General features: G+C 50.4%; 1 protein-coding gene across 2 annotated transcripts in view; it reads left to right on the plus strand.

Moving 5' to 3' along the window:
• AKNA (AT-hook transcription factor) overlaps positions 1-18,569 on the plus strand; it is a 52,463-nt gene that overhangs the window by 12,538 nt on the left and 21,356 nt on the right. For both annotated transcript variants that reach the window (XM_082470409.1, XM_082470410.1), the window contains exons 2-7: positions 1,903-2,289; positions 5,306-6,372; positions 8,091-8,165; positions 13,098-13,254; positions 13,929-14,083; positions 16,679-16,738. In XM_082470409.1, the coding sequence (XP_082326535.1) occupies positions 2,016-2,289; positions 5,306-6,372; positions 8,091-8,165; positions 13,098-13,254; positions 13,929-14,083; positions 16,679-16,738 (1,788 nt within the window). In that variant the 5' untranslated portion in view covers positions 1,903-2,015. The remainder of the gene's footprint in view (positions 1-1,902; positions 2,290-5,305; positions 6,373-8,090; positions 8,166-13,097; positions 13,255-13,928; positions 14,084-16,678; positions 16,739-18,569) is intronic.

The following is an 18,569-nucleotide window of genomic DNA, read 5'->3' on the forward strand; positions in this document are numbered from 1 at the left end:
GAAGATTGTGTCGGGGGAAGAGGGTGAGGCCCCTGAGACCAGAGTGGGGACAATGTTAGTCCCCGTTCCTACCCCAGCCCTTGAGAAGGTGGCAGCCAATCCCTGGGGGACTCTCTATCCAGAAATAGTTGCCTGCTGACTTTTCCCAATGGTATGAACCAAGGCTCTGACCAAGACCCAGTCGCACACGAGGCTGCAGGGACAAACACAGGGCGTGTCTGTCCTGGGAGGCCTGGAGTTATTCTCATTGTCTCCACGGCACGGAGGGAAGAGCCGGGACCTGAGCTGCAAGGTAACCTCTCATGCCAGCCTTGTCCCGACCCATGTGCGGCTTCAGCCAAGGACCCTCTGCTCTCTGGGCCTCAGTTTTCCTGCCCGTAGAGTGGGTGCTTTGCATGAGCTCCTTGGGTGGGACCATGCCGCTGCTCTGTCAGCCTTGTGTTTCCAGGGCTCAGAGGAAGCGCTTGGGGGTGTTGGCCATAGCGGGAGGGGAGAGGAGATGAGAGGGAGAGAAGGGAGAGAGGGAAAGGAGGAGAGGACAGAAGGCAGGCAGGGAGGAGCCCTTCTGCAGCCATCCTTCCTGTGCCACAGGTCCCTGTGCAACCAGGCTCTCCCTCTGGTTCATTCTCCCCAGGCAGCCAGAGAGAAACTTCTAAGTGCACCTCGACGTGCTCTCCCGTGGTCTGCATGCCCACACTCTCTGCAGTCAGAGCCCCAGCTCCTGCCCCCACTAGCACAGCCATCGGGAAACCACTTACATGTCGCCCCCTCCTGCCTCCAGGGCTTGGTACTTGATGGAACCCCTGCCTGAAATTTTTTTTTTAATTGAGATGAAATTCATATAACATAAAATTTAACCATTTTAAAATGAACAATTCAGTGACATTTAGTATACTTATAAAGTTGTGCAAGCACCACCTCTATCTAGTTCCAAAACATTTTCATCACCCCAAAAGGACGCCTGTGCCCATTCAAGCAGTCACTCCCGTCTCCCCACTCCCCCAGCTAAAGCACTAGTCAGCTTTCTGTCTCTATGGATTTACCTATTGTGGATATTCCGTACAGATAGAATCATACAGTATGTGACCTTTTGTGTCTGGTTTCTTTCACTTAGCATCACGTTTTTGAGATTCATCCTTGTAGCACGTGTCAGTGCTTCACTCCTTTTAGTGGCTGGATGATATTCCGCTGTGTGGATAGACCACAACTTGTTTGTCCATCCATCCACTGATAGACATCTGGGTCGTTTCCACCTTTTGGCGATTGCAAATAGTGCTGCTAGGGAAGTGCGTGTACACGTATTCGTTTGAGTACCTGTTTTCAATTATTTTGGATACTGGAATGCTCTTTTCACCGGTCCCCCACTCACGATCTGAAATCTTACCCAAGAGCAGGTCAGGAAGGTTCCCAGAGGGCGTGGCCTCTAAATGGGACCTATCCTGACTTCCTGGGCCTGCGCTGGACCCCCAGGGCCCCTCCCCGTGCTTTCCCATCGCTCTCACTTTGATCTCTAGTTGCCGGTTGTTTGTCTGCTTCCTCCTGGGCCCTCAGTTCTCACGTGAGCAGGGCCTGTACCCCGACACCCACGTGTGGAGCCTGGCACATGGTAACGGGCACCAGCACACATGGGACACCTGCTGTGTGCCGGCCGCTGGCCTCCTCATCCCATATCTCAGGTAATTTTATAAAACTCTTGAGAGAGAGAGGAATTATTACCCCAGTTTTACTGATGAAGAAATCCAAGGTGGAGTGATTTGGCCAAGGTCATGCAGCTTCAAAGGGGTGGAGCCAGGAGCTGAACCAGGGCTTCTGACTCCAGAGTTCCTGCTGGTAATTTCTGCTTCTGAAGAAAGGAGGGGATTCAAGGATTAATGCCTCTCCATTTGATTGTGTCCCCGACAGGCCACAGGCAGGATGGCTGGTGCTGAGAGGAGCTGGCGGGAACTCTGGTGCCCGTAGGGGCAGCTCCGTCTCCTGAAGATGAAGGGGCCCAGGTGAAACTCAGGCCAGGCCCAATGGCCAGCTCCGGGACGGAGGTCCACTGGGCCGAGTCAGGCCTGGGAAAAGGGCCCCGGCGGAGGCGCTGGGCCTGGGCTGAAAAGGGAAAGGATGCTGATGGGAGTGGCGCATGCAGCTTGGTAGAAGAGGCGCCCTTTCCCAGTGCCACCAGCCCTGAGCTCCTGGAGGACTTCCGCCTGGCCCAGCAGTGCCTGCAGCCACTGGAGTGGGGCCCGGACTCACAGCCTGATGGGCGCCCAGATCCTGAATCAGGAGAGTCTGCAGAAGAGGGTGAGACCAACTCCCCTGCAATCCCACAGTGGTGTCCCCGAAACATTCGCCCCTTCTGGCAGGAGGCAGGAATAGAGAGAGTTTCAAAAATTTTTTAAGTTAAAATCTACGAAGCCTACAATTTAAAATTTTTTTAAGATTTAAATTATATAAACAATACTGTTCATTGCAGAAAAATCAGAAAATATAAGCCAAAGGAGAAAAAACTAAAAATTACTTATTATCCAGATAGCTGCTCTCTTTCATGTGTGTGTGTGTGTGTGTGTGTGTGTGTGTGTGTGTGTATATATATATATATGTATATATAAATGTAGTATGAATATGGAACAGTATTCTACAAACTTTATTGTAACTTGCTTTTTTGTAACTTAATAGACATGAACGCTTTCCCAGTTTATCAAATATTCTTCCACAAGTCATTTCTAATGTCTGCGTAAGAATTCTGTGGTGTGGATATTCTGTAATTTGTTGGGCCGGTCCTCTTACTGCTGGGCATTTAGGTAGTTTCTCAGTTTTTGCTATTATAAATAATGCAGAGATATGTCATTAGTATATCTTTGCACACTTAATTTGATAATAACCTTGATATTTTAAATTGCTTGGTCCAGGGGTTCTGCCCATTTCTACGATTTTTTAAAATCCCATTTAGCAACGAGAATGATGGCTTCCCTTGTTTTCTAAAATAACTGTTTTCTTTGCATCAAGAACAACTGAGACTAAATTCCCAGCTTGGCTCAACAAGTCCCTTCTCCTCTCTGAATCTTGGTTTCCCCATCTGTGAAATGGGAGTAATAATACCTTTGAGCTTGATTACATAGTGATTATTGCATTCGAATATGAATGAAACACCCCTGTTTTAGGATTCTGGAATCAGGCGGGCCCCCGTAGATGTCAGAGAAGCCGTCAGGCTGATAGTAGATTGTGCAGTGACCCCAAGTTCCTCATGCCAGATCTGTTTAAAGTGGGGTTTGCCCACAGCTACACACTCAGGAGCCTTTTCCGAGCTCTCCTTAGGGAATGGTGACGGGGATGCACTGGGATGAAAGGGCAGAGGCGTCTCTTCCTGAGGTCACATGGTAACCCCCTGCTGTAATGTAACAGCTGCTGCCATGTCCTGTGCCCTTACTGTGTGCCAGGCAAAGGGCTGGGCAGGGCGCAAGCCATATCTCCACCTTTCCTCACCACCTTCTTCCAGGTAGGAGAGAATAGCCTCCAGGTAGAGTAAAGGTTGCCACAGAGGTCAGCTACTTGTTCATGGTGCCCTATGAGGCATCAGAAGAGCCAGGATTGAAGCCAGGTCTGCCCGGTTCCAAAGCCCGATCTCTTCATCCCACTGCGTGACCCCCATCAGCAGAGACTAACTTGACTGCATAACTGGGACCTTGTTTCTAAGTCCAGGACTGCTCTGAACCACTGCATGATCTTTGGCACGTTACTTAACCTCTCTGGGCTTCAAGTACGCTGCTGTAAACAGGAGAGACTCACTGAAGGAGATTTTAAGGAGATGAAAGATGTAGAGGTGCCAAGGGTAGGGGAAAGAGCATGGGGAAGCAAAGAGTGATATAAGGATTATGACAAAGGTGCATCTGGCCAGAGCAGAGAGTCTGTGCTTGGTGGTACCCAGACTGTATCTCATGAAACTTTGGATCTGTGCCAGAGGCTGACACAGGGTCTAGGACAGAGGAGGTGCTCCATAAGCGCTGACTGCACGGATGATGCACAGGTGGATGGATGAATGGGTAGGTGGATAGGCAGATAGGTGGATGGACAGATGGATGGATTAGTGATAGCTGGATGGATAGGTAGGTGAGTGGGTGATGGGTGGGTGAGTGGATGGATGGATGGACGATTGAAAGGATGGATGGTTGGATCAATGCGTGAGTGGGTGTTGGATGGGTGAGTGGGTGGATGGGTGAGTGGGATGGATGAATGGATATTTCTTGAGCACTTACTATCTAATAATTATAACAACTATCCATTTTCTCGGAGCTTTGCATGCCTTATTGTCCTCCTTCTTTCTTTTCAGTCAACAAATATTGAGCACCTCCTCTGCAAATACAATAATAAATAAAAACAGAGAGCATCCTTGCCCACATGAAGCCTACGGTGTAGTGGGGGAGGAAAATATTAATGAAAGAATCACATAAATAAATGGAAAACTGCAGCTGTAATAAATATTTCAAAGTAGAAGTATTCAGTCATATGAAAGCCTATAAAAGAGAGCTTTTGACCTAAGTTAGAGAGATCAGAGAAGACTTCCTTGATGCGGTCAAGGTTGAGTTAATGTACGAAGGACAAATAGGAGTTAACTAGACAAAGGGAGGGAGAGAGGACCCTAGCAGAGGGATCAGCATGTACAAAGGCCCTGTGGTAGGAGAGGATGTGGCATGGCTAGAGCAGGGAGAGACTGAGGGGAACCATGGAAAGAGATGGAGCAGGAGAGCTAATGGGGGGTGGAGACAGGGACCTTAGGACCATATTAAAGGTTCAGCTCTCTCCTGGGAACAACAGGAAGACAGTGAAGAGTTTTCATGTGGAGAATAAGAGTGAGGATTGAGATGATTAGGTGGCTGCTGCAGTGGTCCAGGCAAGAGAGGATGTAGACTTGGGCAAACCTGCTGGTTCTGGACTCTAGAGCAGCAGGTGAGTTTGAGAGCACCATAGGAGGTCATCGGGACAGGACCAGGTGACAGATTGGATTGTGGGGGATAGGGGGAGGGAGATGGCAAAGATGCCTCCCAGGTTTCTGGCTTGTGCCGTTGGGTGGGATGATGTTTCCATTTGCTGAGACAGGAAACGCTAGGGGGACAACCAGGTTTGAGGATTGAGTTTGGAGGACCTTTGAGACAACTAGAGGAGATGTTCGAAAAGTATTCGGCCCTATGGGGGGATCGCTGGGCTTCTTGCCGTCACCATGTGATGAGGAAATGAAAGCCCAGAGGGGTGAGATGGCCTAGGTAATGTGACACAGCGAGTCCAGACCTGGCCTATACTAAGCAATGACCTGTCTTTCCAGAGTTTGAAGCAGAGGATGTGGACAGCCCAGAGAGTTCCAACTTGCCACTCAGCTGGCCCCCCCAGCAGGATCCTCAACTGGACATGACTGAAGAGGAGGCAGATGAGGCCGTGGGAGGCCCTGAGGTCCAGGAAGCTGGAGAGAGCTCCCCAAGGTTGGGGTATGAGACTGATCTCAGCTCGGGGGGCAATGGGGACACCAGCCCCATGGCTCTGGGCTGGGGTCAGCCCACAGGCTGGGTGGCTTCTGACGAACAAGCCAGTGGAGACAAACTTCCAGAACATTCTGAGGTCAACCCAACTGTTGACTTCAGCTCTGCCAGGTCATGGAGCAGTGGAACTGTGAGCCTCAACCCCCCCAGTGGCAGCCTGGATTCTACCTGGGAGGGAGAGACTGATGGCCCCGCGCCCGCTGCCCTGGCAGAAACTTCACCCCAGAGCTCCAGTCACCACCTCCTAAACCCGAACGATAGAACTGGAGGAAGCGTTACCCTGGCGACGGCCACGGAATTCCAGGAGCCCTCAGCCCCTCCAGCCCAGAGCGTCCAGTGTCCTGCAGATAGATGGAGGAGAGAAACCACCAGCCTCTCGTGCCCTCAGCCCGGGGACCAATCCTGGAAGCGGACACGGATATCACCTAAGCCGCTCCCTTCCCGATTCACCGGCTCCATCAGCCCCCTGAAGCCTCCACCTAGGCCAGCTCGACAGGACAGGCCGCCGCCCAGGCCGGGAGCCACTCTGGCTGGTCACTCATCTTCTGATGCCCCCAAGTATGGCCAGGGGCGGCTGAACTACCCGCTCCCTGATTTCTCCAAGGTGGGACCCCGGGTGAAGTTCCCCAAAGATGAGAGTTACCGCCCCCCCAAAGCCAGGAACCACAGCAGGCTGCCTGAGGGCCCTGCCAGGCCACTGATCTTCAAGTCACCTGCCGAGATTGTACGGGAGTTGCTGTCAAGCAGCGGAGAAGTCTGCCCGGGAGAGGACCCCCCTCCTACTCACCCCACCACCAGGGTACCCCGAGAATTTCAGACGCCTGAACAAGCCACCAAGCTGGTCCATCAGCTCCAGGTAAGCCCGACTGATTTCTACACCAAGGCACCTGTTGGTCTGGGTTGGAGGCTGGTCGGGGTGGGGGGCCTTGGGGCTTGGTCAGGGGTCCCCTGCAATGGGGACAGTCCCAAGCCCTTGGCTCAAAAAAGCAGTGATTGCACTCAGGCTGCAAGGGTAGGCCGTGTTTGTTTGTTTTTAACTCCTGCTATGAAAAACTCAAAACATATACAAGAGAGAAAATAGTATAACGAACCCCCATGGACCCATCGTCCAGCCCCTGGCAACCTTTTTCATCTATGGCCTCACCTGTTCCTCCTCTCACCCTACTGGAGTATTCTGAAGCAAATTTCAGGCTTCAAATCATTTACCCCCACATATTTTAGTGTGTATGTCTAAAGGTAAGGAATCTCTCTTAAAGATAACCATACTCTCAGCATACCTAAAACTTAACACCATTTCCTTAATATCAACCAACGTCCAGTCAGCGTTCACGTCTCCCACTCTGTCTCATAAATGGCTTGTTTATTTTGGTTTGTTCGAATCGGGATCCAAACACGGCTCAGATATTGTATGCGGTCGATGTGCCTTTTCAAGTCTCTGCGCACCGCCTCCCCACCCTGCCTTTCTGTTTGCATTCTTGGTCAGATCTCCTTCTTCCTTGTAATTTATTTGTTAAGGAAACCGGTTTCTGTCCTGTAGAGTCTCCCACACTCTGCGGTTTGCTGATACACTCTCTGATATTTCTTCATGTGTCCCCTTGTCTTCTCTGTGTCCTGTGTTTGGCCCAGTTAGAGGCAGAGGCGTTTTCGAGTTGTTGTCGTCTGTTTATTTCCCCCCAGATCATGAGCTCTGTGCCAGTAGGGATTTTTTTTGGCAAGAGCCCATCATAGGTGGCGCCTTCAGGAGGTGTAAACGGCCTGCTGGTCTCTCATTTGTGGTGTTAAGGACCCCTGATGGTTGTTGCCTTGATCCAGGCTTTCATTGGGGGTGACAGAGTGGTAGTGTCCTAATGCTAGCATTCCTTCTGCATTTATTTGCGGGAAATCTTCTATAAAGTGAAACTTGCCCTCATCAACTATTTGGTTACCAAGGCCTCGTTCACGTGGGAAAGACAGGAGAAACGCTTGATTCTGCCCTTCTGATTACCAGTGTTCAGAACAATGCGTCAGTTCCCTGGCCTCCTTCAAAGGCGACCAGTGACACTTGTTCTTGCTTTTCCCCTGTAATGACTTGTTTTAAGAAGCTCTTCAGTTTTGTTTATGGCAAATAGTGACTCTGAGTAAAGGCAACTGTGATTTTCAAGTCTTCTACTTTTCTACTACCGGACCCTTAGATGATTCAATCAGCCATTAAAAAATACTTATTAAACACATATTACTTAATTCCTGGGAACAGAGCAGTGGGGAAGACAGATCAGGGCAGGGAATTCGGACAAATAAGCAAGTTGCTATGGTTATGCATCGAGGCGAACCAGCCCAAAGGCCCTCATCCCTGACTCACTGTCAGGGGTGTAGAAGGGATGGTGGAGGAGTTGTCCTGCCACCTCCGACTCCCCAGAATTTGGCCGTGGGGGTCAGTATTGCACGTGAGCCTGAAGGGTTCTGCTGAACTACCACTACAGAGCTCTTTCACTCCGAGGCACCCAGAGGTCCCCTTTGGGGGATGGGTCCCCTGCGAGGGGTCTCACAGTGAGGGGCCTGGTGCGTGACCTCATTGCCCACCCCCATCTCCTGCAGGAGGACTACCACAAGCTCCTCACCAAGTACGCTGAGGCTGAGAACACCATCGACCAGCTGCGCCTCGGAGCCAAGGTACTGGGCCCGGTGGGGCGGAGGGGGGCGCTCGGGAGACCCTGGGGATAGGGGAACCCGGTCCTTCCTTGTTCTACCACAAGGTCACTCTGTGACCTGGGGCAGTGACCTTGCCCTCTCCAGGCTCAATCTCCTTTACTGTTGATGAACTTTGAGTCCTTGAATACTGGAATCCAGGGTGCCCAAGAATTTTCACCAGAAGCTCTCTCCTTCTAGATGAGCTCTGGAGTGAGACCACCTGGGCACAACTCCTGGTTGCATTACTGACTAGCTGTGTGACCTTAAGGAAGTTACTTGGGCTCTCAAGCCCCAAGGGAGTAGCTCAGAATTTCTGCTCAACCCCTGAGGCTGATACTTGCCAGATCACACCTTTGCCTTTCTCCTCCCCCATTTTCTCACCCACAGCTTCTCTCCTCACTGAATGTCTAGTGTGGGACAGGGGGAGGGGGGGCGTGGAAATCCACCACCCTCATCCTGCCCAGCCTCCACCCCGTCTAGGGGAAGCTGTGAATTCTGCATTTGGGACCTTCCCCTTTTCTGAGGTGAGGCAGGAAGTGGGACTCTCACAGCCCCTCCTGGTTTCCTGCTTACCTCTCCCCGCCTCTTGCCTGATGGAGGAGGGGTGGGAGCTGGGGTGCAGAGATGCAGACCCTCCCTCTCACTTGCCTCCTCACTCACGACCCCCCCACACCCGGGCTGTCCCCATCACGCTCCGAGACCCCTCCCCCTGCCAGGCCGCTGCTCTCCACCATCTAGCGACACTTCTTTTGTGAAATGTCGCCGAGGCAGCCACGAAGAGGAAACGAAGGGGCCCTGTTCTAGGAGCAGGACTTCTGCGTCCCCATACCCACCTCCTGACACAGGCAGGTCCTTTCCATCCTGGCCTCCTTGGGCACAACTGTAAAAGGGGGTTAATCGGGCCTCCTAGGAGCCAACGGACTCCCCTTCCTCCCCCCACCCCATGTCTTAAGGCTTCTTCCACCTCTCTGAGCCAGTTTCAGGGGCCGAAGGGATGGGGGTAGTAGAGGGCTTGGTGAGGCATCCTCTCCAGGGAAACCACATTTTCATGGCCGCAGGCTCCTAGAAGGTCCGAGGAGAAAGGAACTGGTCATGGGGTCCAAATCCTCAGCTCCCCTATCTCACAGATTGGAGAATCAGGACCCCAGGAGGGGCATAGGTTGCCAAAGGTCAAGGTCAGGGTCAGACGCTGGGAATATCTCCTCCCTCCCTCCTTTCCTTCCTTCCCCCTTTACTTATTTAAAGGAATGAGTTCATGTATGGAAAGTATGTACCTGGCACCTGGCAAGTACTTCGTAAGAGTTAGGGAATCTTATGATGATTAACAGTATTAATGTGAAGGTGTTCACTGGGTGCCCATGTGTGCCAGGCAGGGGGACACCATGCGGGCACAGCTGTGTGCGTCTCCTGGACGCTCCCCTGTCCCAGTGGGGACTCACCACGTGCACCTACACCGGCCTGGCTGGTGCCCCAGACCCCTGCGTGTGTGAGGGGGCAGAGGAGGAAAGGTTGGAGAGGCCAGGAACGGTTCAGCACTAGCTCACCTGGTCTTGCTTTCTGGAAAAATGACTCCTTGGCCTGAGGGTTCTCCTCAAGAGAAGGGTGAGCACAGGTAAGCTGGACTCTTCTGGAAGCAGGACGATCCTCTCCGCGCCCTGGGACGCAGTACAGGCAGGGCTGAGGAGGACGTGGGGCCTGAGTGGGGAGGGGCCTTGCCGGGCTCCACAGAGCCTGAGGGAGCCGAGATTCCAGCCGGGCTTCTCACTGTGTCCGGAGCTCTGCAGACTCTACCCCCGAAGGTTCGGGAACCCCCAGAGCAGCTTCCCACTCAGAGCCCGTGCCAGGGAGCCCAGTTCGCAGAGACGGAAGCGGTACTGCTCCCCCAGGCTGAGCTGGCTGATGTCACCACCCCGGGGGCCCGCTGCACTCTGCTCAGAGCCCCCAGGGGGAGGGCTGGACCCCAGGCTGGGGATGTGACCCTAGACCCCCAGGCCAGGCCTGGCTCTAGGGCAGCAGCAGTGGGTGGGGACCAGGGGAAGGAGACTGGCATTTGCTGAGCAGTAAAAAGGTGCCAGGCCCCAGGCTGAGTACACTGCCAGAGTCATCTCATTTGATCCTCTTCACAGGAGGAAACTGAGGCTCAGCCAGGTGGAGTGGTTTGCTCAACATCCCACGGCTTGTAAGGGATTAAACTATGTTTGCCTGGTTCCAGAGTGGGCACTATTTTCCCCGTGCCTGGGTGTGCCCAGCTCGGGCCCTGGCAATGGGTATGTGGCAGAGGCATGACAAGGCAGAATGCTGATGTTACAGTGATAATATCAATAGTAATACATATTTACAGACCACTGTCCTCAGTCATTTACCATGGGGGAAACTGAGGCACAGAGGTTAAGGAATTTGCCCAAGATCATTCAACAAGTAGGTGTCAGAGCTGGGCTTTGAGCCCAATAGCCCACAGCCCACTTTTTTTTTTTTTTTTTTTTTTTTATGTTTAACAGAGCCAGACTAAATGATTGTGAGCTCTGCCACTGGGGAGGCTGACCAGGGAGTTCCAGGGCCGGGTCGGGGGGCACTACTGGATCCCATCTGGGGTGCGGGCAGGGAGCCAGGGCTGGTCAGGAGTCACTGCCCGGTGACTAGCTTAGGGCCAGAGTTGATGGGGGTGTCCTGCATTCGCAGCTGTGTTGGCACCTCCCTCCAGCTGCTCTCCCCCACCTCAGCTGTAGGGGGATCTGGAGGGGCTGAGACCGGAAATTACCCCAGAAAGAATCAGGGAGGATGACATAAAACTGCCTTTCCTAAAGTGTGTGTTCTGATGGCCACCTGGTGGAGGTGAGGGTGGGAGTGGAAGGGGGGAGGGGGAGGGAAGCGTAAGGATGGGGTTGGGGGAGGGAGGAGAGGCTCGAGGGAGGTTTGTGTGTTTGGAGGAGTTGCGGAAGCATTTCCTCGTCTCTCCACTCCCCGCCCCATTCATAAAAGTCCATTAGCATTTTAAAGGCTGTGAGGAACCCATCTGTGCTGAGATTAGTCAGTTATTTAACCCAGTGTTTCCCGCACTCGTCCACCCTTCCCTGCTTAACGCCCCTGAGGGAGCCAATCCAGCCTCAGGGAGCACCGTGGGACACCCTGGTTTAAACAGGGGCCCTGGGGGTGGGTCCTGCCTGTGTCCAGAGACGGGTCCAGGAGGGACAAGCCTGAGCAGCTCGGCAAACCCACACTCACCCCAGCTCCCCGGGCCTCTGTGCGGGCCTTTGGTCCCTCTGTGCAAACAGAGGTGCTGAGAGCAGTTTGTTCCTGTCGCTCCCCCAGGTTGGGCCTTTGGTGGGCCCGGGCTGAGGCTGGCCGATGGGTGGGGTGGGGCAGGGGGGAACTCAGGAGGGCCGGGCCTCCCGCAGATTTGGGTCACCTTGGGAGGAGAGGGGTGCTGGTGGGCAAGTCCCCACAGGCGGGCCTGAGCAGATGGCCAAGGGGATTATTAAAATCCAGCTTTGTTCTCATCAGAGGCTGGGCCTGAAAGAGGGGGGAGGCAGCAGGGTGGCCCAGCCACGGCTGAGCCATTGTCCCTCACTTTGGAGTAGATTTTTCTGCCACGGCCAGAACGTGAAGAGCAGCTTAAGCAGGGAGAGGCTGCCTTCTGTGGGCCTGGGAGCCCACCCTGAACTGCCCACTCCTGACCTTAGGGTAGCAGAGGGCAGTAAGATAAGCTGCCTGACGTCATGAGGACCAGGGGACCCTAGGAGAGTAGCTTTTTTAGGGACCTGCCTCCGTGATGGCCACATACATGACAATGGTGATGATGATGGTGATGGTGATGGTGGTGATGATGGTGATAGTGGTGATGATGGTGATGGTAATAGTTATAATATCGACGGTGATGAATGTGAGGGTGGTGGCTGCTATTGAATGAGCACTCACTTTGTGCACAGACAGGTGAGTTCAGTCAGCTGCTCTAGCACTCAGAGGAGGGTGGTGGTAGAGCCTCAGTGTGAACCCAGGCACTGCAGGGCTCACATGCTAAGCCAGAGATCAGCAAACTTTGTCTGTAGAGGGCCAGATAGTGAATATTTTCAGCTTTGCGGGCCATATATTCTCCATGGTAACAACTCATCTCGGCTGTTATAGGATGAAAGCAACCACAGACGATACAAAAGCAAGCGAGCATGGCTGTGTTCACTAAAACCTTGTTCACTAAAACAGACCATAGTTGCCAACCCCTGCTTTAAACCGCTTGGGTCTTTAACTTCAGAAGGCCTTCCTTGGCCATCTCCCTGACTCTCTACTTCTCTCCCAAACACTAGACTATTTACCATATGAAAGCCATCCTCAAATGATGGAGATCTGCTACAACTGAGAGATAATTCCTTTACTTGTTGATTGACTCATTCATTCAAACAGTCATTAATTGCTGTTATTATCAATGTAAAGTATTGGAAATATTTTTATTAATAACAAATATTAATTATTATATTAATATAATATAATTATACTTGTTCTATGTTAAATATTATATTGATTACAATATTATTATGATATATTATAACAAATATTATTAATAAAATTATTAATATGGAAAACCATAGACTTTGGGGTCAAAGCAAAGTTATAATCCCAGCCCAAGGATTTTTCAGCTGGAGATTTTGAGTAAGTGACTCAACCTCTCTGAGTCTCAGTTCCCTCTTCTGTAAGATGGGCATATGGTCCCTTCCTCTCAGGACTGCCATAAAGAGAGAATGAAAGGATATGTAAGCCCTTGGCCCAGTGTTTGGCCCCCACCCAAGTGTTCCACTAAAAGGTATTATTTATTATACAAAGGCATGTTTGTTGAGCGCCTGAATGATGGCATGAATGAAGGTGAGGCCTTTTGGGTGGGTTTGCCCCAACCCTTGGCTCTGCTGTGCCTCTCCTCCCTTAAAGGTGAACCTGTACTTGGACCCGCCCCAGCCCAGCCACAGCATCCACACGGGGACGATGCCCCAGGGGACCAAGGTCTTGTCCTTCACCATCCCACAGCCCCACTCTGTAGAGCGGTGGCCGGGCCCCGCCAAGGGCCTGCAGGCCTCTGAGGCTTCAGGTGAGTCTGGGAGAGGAGATGTGGCTGAAGGGCTCCTCTGTTGTGACCCTACTCTAGGGACACTTGGTTCACCCTGGGGTGGCACTGGCTTCAGGCCAGGGGAGGGAGGGAGGTGAGGCCCCTCTCTAGGCCCTGTGACTTGAAGAGGTCAAATGGAGATGTAGAAAGTGTCTGCTTTGAGCCAGAGCAGCCTGGGCGAAGCCCTAGCTCTGCCACCTAGCAGCTGTGTGATCTCGGACGAGTTGTATGACAAAGAGCATCGTCCCTGTAGAGCCCTCACCTGGTGAGGTCCCCACTGTTGTTACCCCACTGACAGTCAAGGAGACCAAGGCTCAGAGAGGTGAGGACATGTAGAAGGTCACACTGCTATGGGGGAGGGTCGGGATTTGAACCCGCATCTTTCTGAGTTGGAGCCCACACTATTGACTGGAAACCCAGAGGCCTGGCTTGGCTCTAGCTGTGTGATCCGGGGCTGATCCACACCTTGTTCTCTCCTATAAATGGGGACAGCACTGCCCAGGCCCCTTCCTCAGGTCGATGTGAAGACGGCACGATTGTGAGATGGCTGAGCTGTCATTCGAGGATGGAGGTGGTGGATTTGAGGTTCAGCAACAGTCTCTCAGCCCCAGGAAGGACTGCTCTTGGCCCCAGCATTTAGTGGTTGTATGTTCCAGGATGGCCATCAGCTGAAGGAGACCTGAACCCCTCCTCGCCCCCCAGCACACCCGCCCTAGGGTGGCTTCCGGAGAACCCGGACATCGCCCAGGACCAGCCCTCAGCGGAGCAGGCCCAGGAGCTGACTTCTCGGGCCAGTCGGTTCCTGGCCAAGGTGAGTGGAACCACAGCTTTGCCCACGAGAGATGGAACTCACCTGGAGAAAGCAGAGCCTCTGCCCGCTTGGATGAGGGGCTATCTGCGAGGCTCGCTCATTATTCCCCTGCTGGAGTTAACTTGGAAACAGAGCCCCCCTGACCCTGGTTTTAGAGACCTCCTGGCTCCAGCCTCCTCCTTGTCACCCAGTGCTAGATTTAACACCCTTTTTGCCAGTGTGTTTCATCAAACTCTCTCTAATTGTGCTTGAAACTATCTCCGGTTTCACTTCTGGGGGAGACTCTCTGCTTTTTCAGGATTCTGGAAGGGTTATGGAGCCTCTACTCTACCTTCTCCTCTTTAGCATAGATCACCTCACTTCCTTAGTTCCTTTCGTTATGGAAATCAATCCTCAGTCACTTCTCAAGGGGCCTTTATATTTTCATCCAAATAACTATGAATTGTTTGCAGGTCTGTTTATAACTATACACTTGGCCTTATTCCAAAAGTACTTTAAAGCAGCTTAGAAAATACATGCATTGTAACCACATTCTGAAAACGGAAGTGAGGAAACTGGGGCAAAGGGGAAGTAAGGATAGGAAAAAAATAAAATGAACTTAGGGAGAAGTGAATAAACAAAATGTTCTGCTGGACCCTGAATGCTTTATCAGATTCACATTTGGTTTTGAGCTTCCTAGTTGTCAATGCAGAAAGGGAAATGCGATAGTTACGTCACCATGTCCATAAAACAAATTCTTTCAAAGAAACACCACCATTCTTTCTTCCCTTCCTTCCTTCCTTTCCTTCTTTCTTTTCTGTAACATCTTTATTGAGACATAATTCACATAACATACAATTCAGTCATTTAAAGTTAATGCTTCAGTGGCTTTTAGCATATTCACAGTTGTGCAGCCATCAACACAATCAACTTTAGAACAGTTTCATCACCCACTAAGAAACTGCGTATGCATTAAGCAGTCACTCCCCATTCCCCTTCCCCCCAGCCCCTGGCAGCTGCTCATCTACTTTCTGTCTCTTTGGGTTTACCTATTTTGGACATTTCCTATAACTGGATTCATGTAGCATTTGTCCTTTCGTGTCTGGCTTCTTTCACTTAGCATAATGTTTTCAAGGCTCATCCATGTTGTAGCAGCATGAACTTTATTCCTTTTTATCACCGCCATTCTGGGTCCTGTAACTGGAGAGATGTTTCTCCTTGTCCTGTGTGCTGTAAAGTAAAGCAGAGCCAAGGTCACCACACTGAGCAAAATCTGGGGCACCAGCTGACCCCTAATGATTCAGGCTGCCCTGTCCATACAGGAGCCGCTGGTCAGGTGGCTAGTGAGTACTTGACATGTGGCCACTCCAAATTGAGACGTTCTGTAAGTGTAAAACACATACTGGATTTCAAAGACTTTGTGCAACAAAAAGAATATAAAATTTTCAATATATTTTTTTACATTGATTACATGTCAAAATAATATTTTAGGTTTAGAAAATGTATTATTAAAATTAATTCACTTGTGCCTTTTCACATTTTTAGTATGGCTCCTGGAAAGTTTTAAATTACATATGCAGCTTGCATGACATTTCTATTTTATGTTATATAAATTATATAATGTAATTATATTAGGTAAATTTCTATATTATATTTTGGCACTGATCTAGAGCTTTCCTAGAATTGCTAGAAATCTCCAAATTGTCTTTGCCTTTTTTTTCCTAATTAAAAAAATTTTTGTGACAGTAATAGATACCCATGGTAAAGAGCCTCACACAGGACAAAGAATATATTCAGTGAAATCTTTTCTTCCACTCTTGCCCTTCTGCTTCATGCAAAATGTTTAATGCACACACATGCATTTATAGAAATGGTCACATGAGTATGTACACTATAATGTACCTTGACTTTTTTAGTGTCCCACATTTGAATATTTCTGGGTAGGCAATAAATTCACTTTGTTCCAAGTTCAGAGGATACATATAGTAGAAAACCTTCCTCCCATCTTTGTACCCGCCCACCACCCAGTTCTCCTCCCTAGAAGCAATTAATATTTTAGTCTCTTGCATCCTTCTAGAGATAGTTTATAATATACCTTCTAGAGATAGTTTATAATACATAAGCAACTGTGTTTGTATTTTTCCTTCTTTGTTCTCTCCGTATCTTATACAGATGGTAGCCTACCATAAGCACTGTCCTGTACCTTGATTTGATGCTGAAAAGTAGGTCTTGGAGGCATTTACACATGAGAACACACACATGTGCCTTCATCTCCTGGATGGCTGCATACCGTGCCACAGATAGGCATTCAGACTGTTTCCTGTTGCCCCACGCCCACCATGCTGCCGTAGGTTTCATGCACAGGAGTAAGTGCGCTTTGCTGTCGATAAATTCCTGGAGGTTCCACTTTGATTTTTCCCAAGGCTGCCATGGCCAAGGCCAGTGGTGGAGCTTTTCTGGCACCCGCTTCTCCGTGCTTGTCAGAAAACCCACATCCCAAGGCAGGACCCAGCTCTCCGCACCAAAGTGTGACTGTGGCTAAGTGTGGGAGTCTGTAGGACTCACCTTCTGAGTCTGGATTAATGGAGCGTGTTTCCTTCCCTTTCCAATTCCCAGGTGGAGTCCTTTGTAGAACTGCTGCAAGCAGGACAGCTGACACCCCAGGACCAACTCAAGGTACTGCCCACTTCAAGAGATGCCCTTGGAGCTGCCAGACAGCTGCTCTGTCTCCCATGGCACAGGCTCTGAAGCCTCGTTTGCTGCAAGACAGACCAGAGAATCCCAGACATTGTGTCTCCTTTTAGAACAAACAGCCCCTGATTAGCTTTCCATGATAATGATCATTATATCACAACAGTCACCATTTATTAAGCAAAGATGCTGGTGTGCCAGGCACTGTGGTAAGCCCTTGATGAACATTATTTCATTTTATCATCATAAAAACCCGGCAAGGCAGTTACAGTCATCACCCCCATTTAACTGGGCTGAACTGAAGCCCAGAGGGGCAGCTGGAAGGCCACACAGCCAGTAGACGGCACAGCCCAGACCCAGGCCTGTCTGATTCCCAAGTCAAGGGTCTTAATCGTTGCCCTGCACAGCTTCCCACGGATTATATTGCCTGTCGGCAACCAGGAAAAGGCCTTTTCTTTTTATAATTTTCCTTATTATAAAAGTAATTGCTAAAATTTGAAAACTGGGGGGAAAAGGGAAAGAAACCCCTAATCTAACCATTATTGGCTTATTTCCTTCCGGGCTCTGGTATTTCTAGATAACTGTGGTCATATATAAAATTTAGATTTCTGATGCATCAGCCAGGGTCCCAAGAAGGAACAGATGGAGCTCTCAGAGCTGCGGGTTTAGGGATCAGTGAAGGGACTATTGGCTGGGGTGTGGGCAGCAGCCTCAGGGAGCCCGACCAGGGACAGGGAAGCCCAGGGACTAGCACCTGCCCGGAGCAGTTCCCTCCCAGGTCTCTTTCCTCCCACCCTGTGACCTCTAATAGATGCCTCCCCTACACAGGCCCCAGGGGAAACCAGCAGGTCAGGAGCCCAGCTGATGCTCAAGGCGCAGAGCAGGGTGGGGAGAGGAGCTGAGGGAGGGTGAGCAGGGCAAATGCAACACACTTGGTTTGATAGTTTTTACTGTTAATATTATGTTACTAAGTATTATGTTATTATATAGATGTTACACACATTCTCCAATTACAAAATGTGATATGGATTGTATTATCTCACTGAGTGGATGATCAAGGACCTTGAAAATCAAAACCATTCTTTTTCTTCCCCCATCTCCTGATTCCCCCATATGCAGGGAGACTGAGAGCTGTTGGAAGATAAAGCTTGACTGCGGGCTAGACTGTAGGTTGTCCTTGGCCTCAGTCTATCATCAGCATAGGATGAGTGAGATGAGGATGATAAAAAGCGAGGGGTAATGAGCCCACCTCCCATAGTTTTAACCTCCCATGAGTTAGCTACTGTCATGTTTACTGTGGGGACCTAGCATAATCGTTGGGACCATGAGCTCTGGAGCTAGAGGGCCTGGGTTCATATCCCGACTCTACAACTTGCTCACTCACTGTGTGACCTTCACTGACTTAAGTAATCTCTCTGTGCCGTAGTTTCATCCTGTTTAAATGAAGATGATAAATTGCCCCTCTCATTAGGGTTATGTTGAGGATTAAATGAATAATGCAAAGGGCTTTAGACAGAGCCTCAATGCTCCATAAATGTTAGTTACCATTATCAACAGTATGATGGTGATGATAATACCATCTGTTGTGATAGTCTATAAGGATTTGGGAAAAGAATGACTAATGTTCCAAAATCTACTGTTTTGAGAATCAAGGATGAGGATCTAAGGTCTCTCAAGTACTAGGTCCTTATGGGGATATAGTGATAGCATATTTGACGCTATGACCATCATGGAACATTGGGTTCTTGTAGGTCTACCCAGGAAGGACTGGTACCCTCTGGGGCCAGTGCCAGTGCTCTAAGCCGTGCCTCTGCCA

The sequence above is a fragment of the Balaenoptera physalus genome, assembly GCF_965194825.1.
Source record: "Balaenoptera physalus genome assembly, chromosome: 7".
Classification (NCBI taxonomy): Eukaryota; Metazoa; Chordata; class Mammalia; order Artiodactyla; family Balaenopteridae; genus Balaenoptera; species Balaenoptera physalus.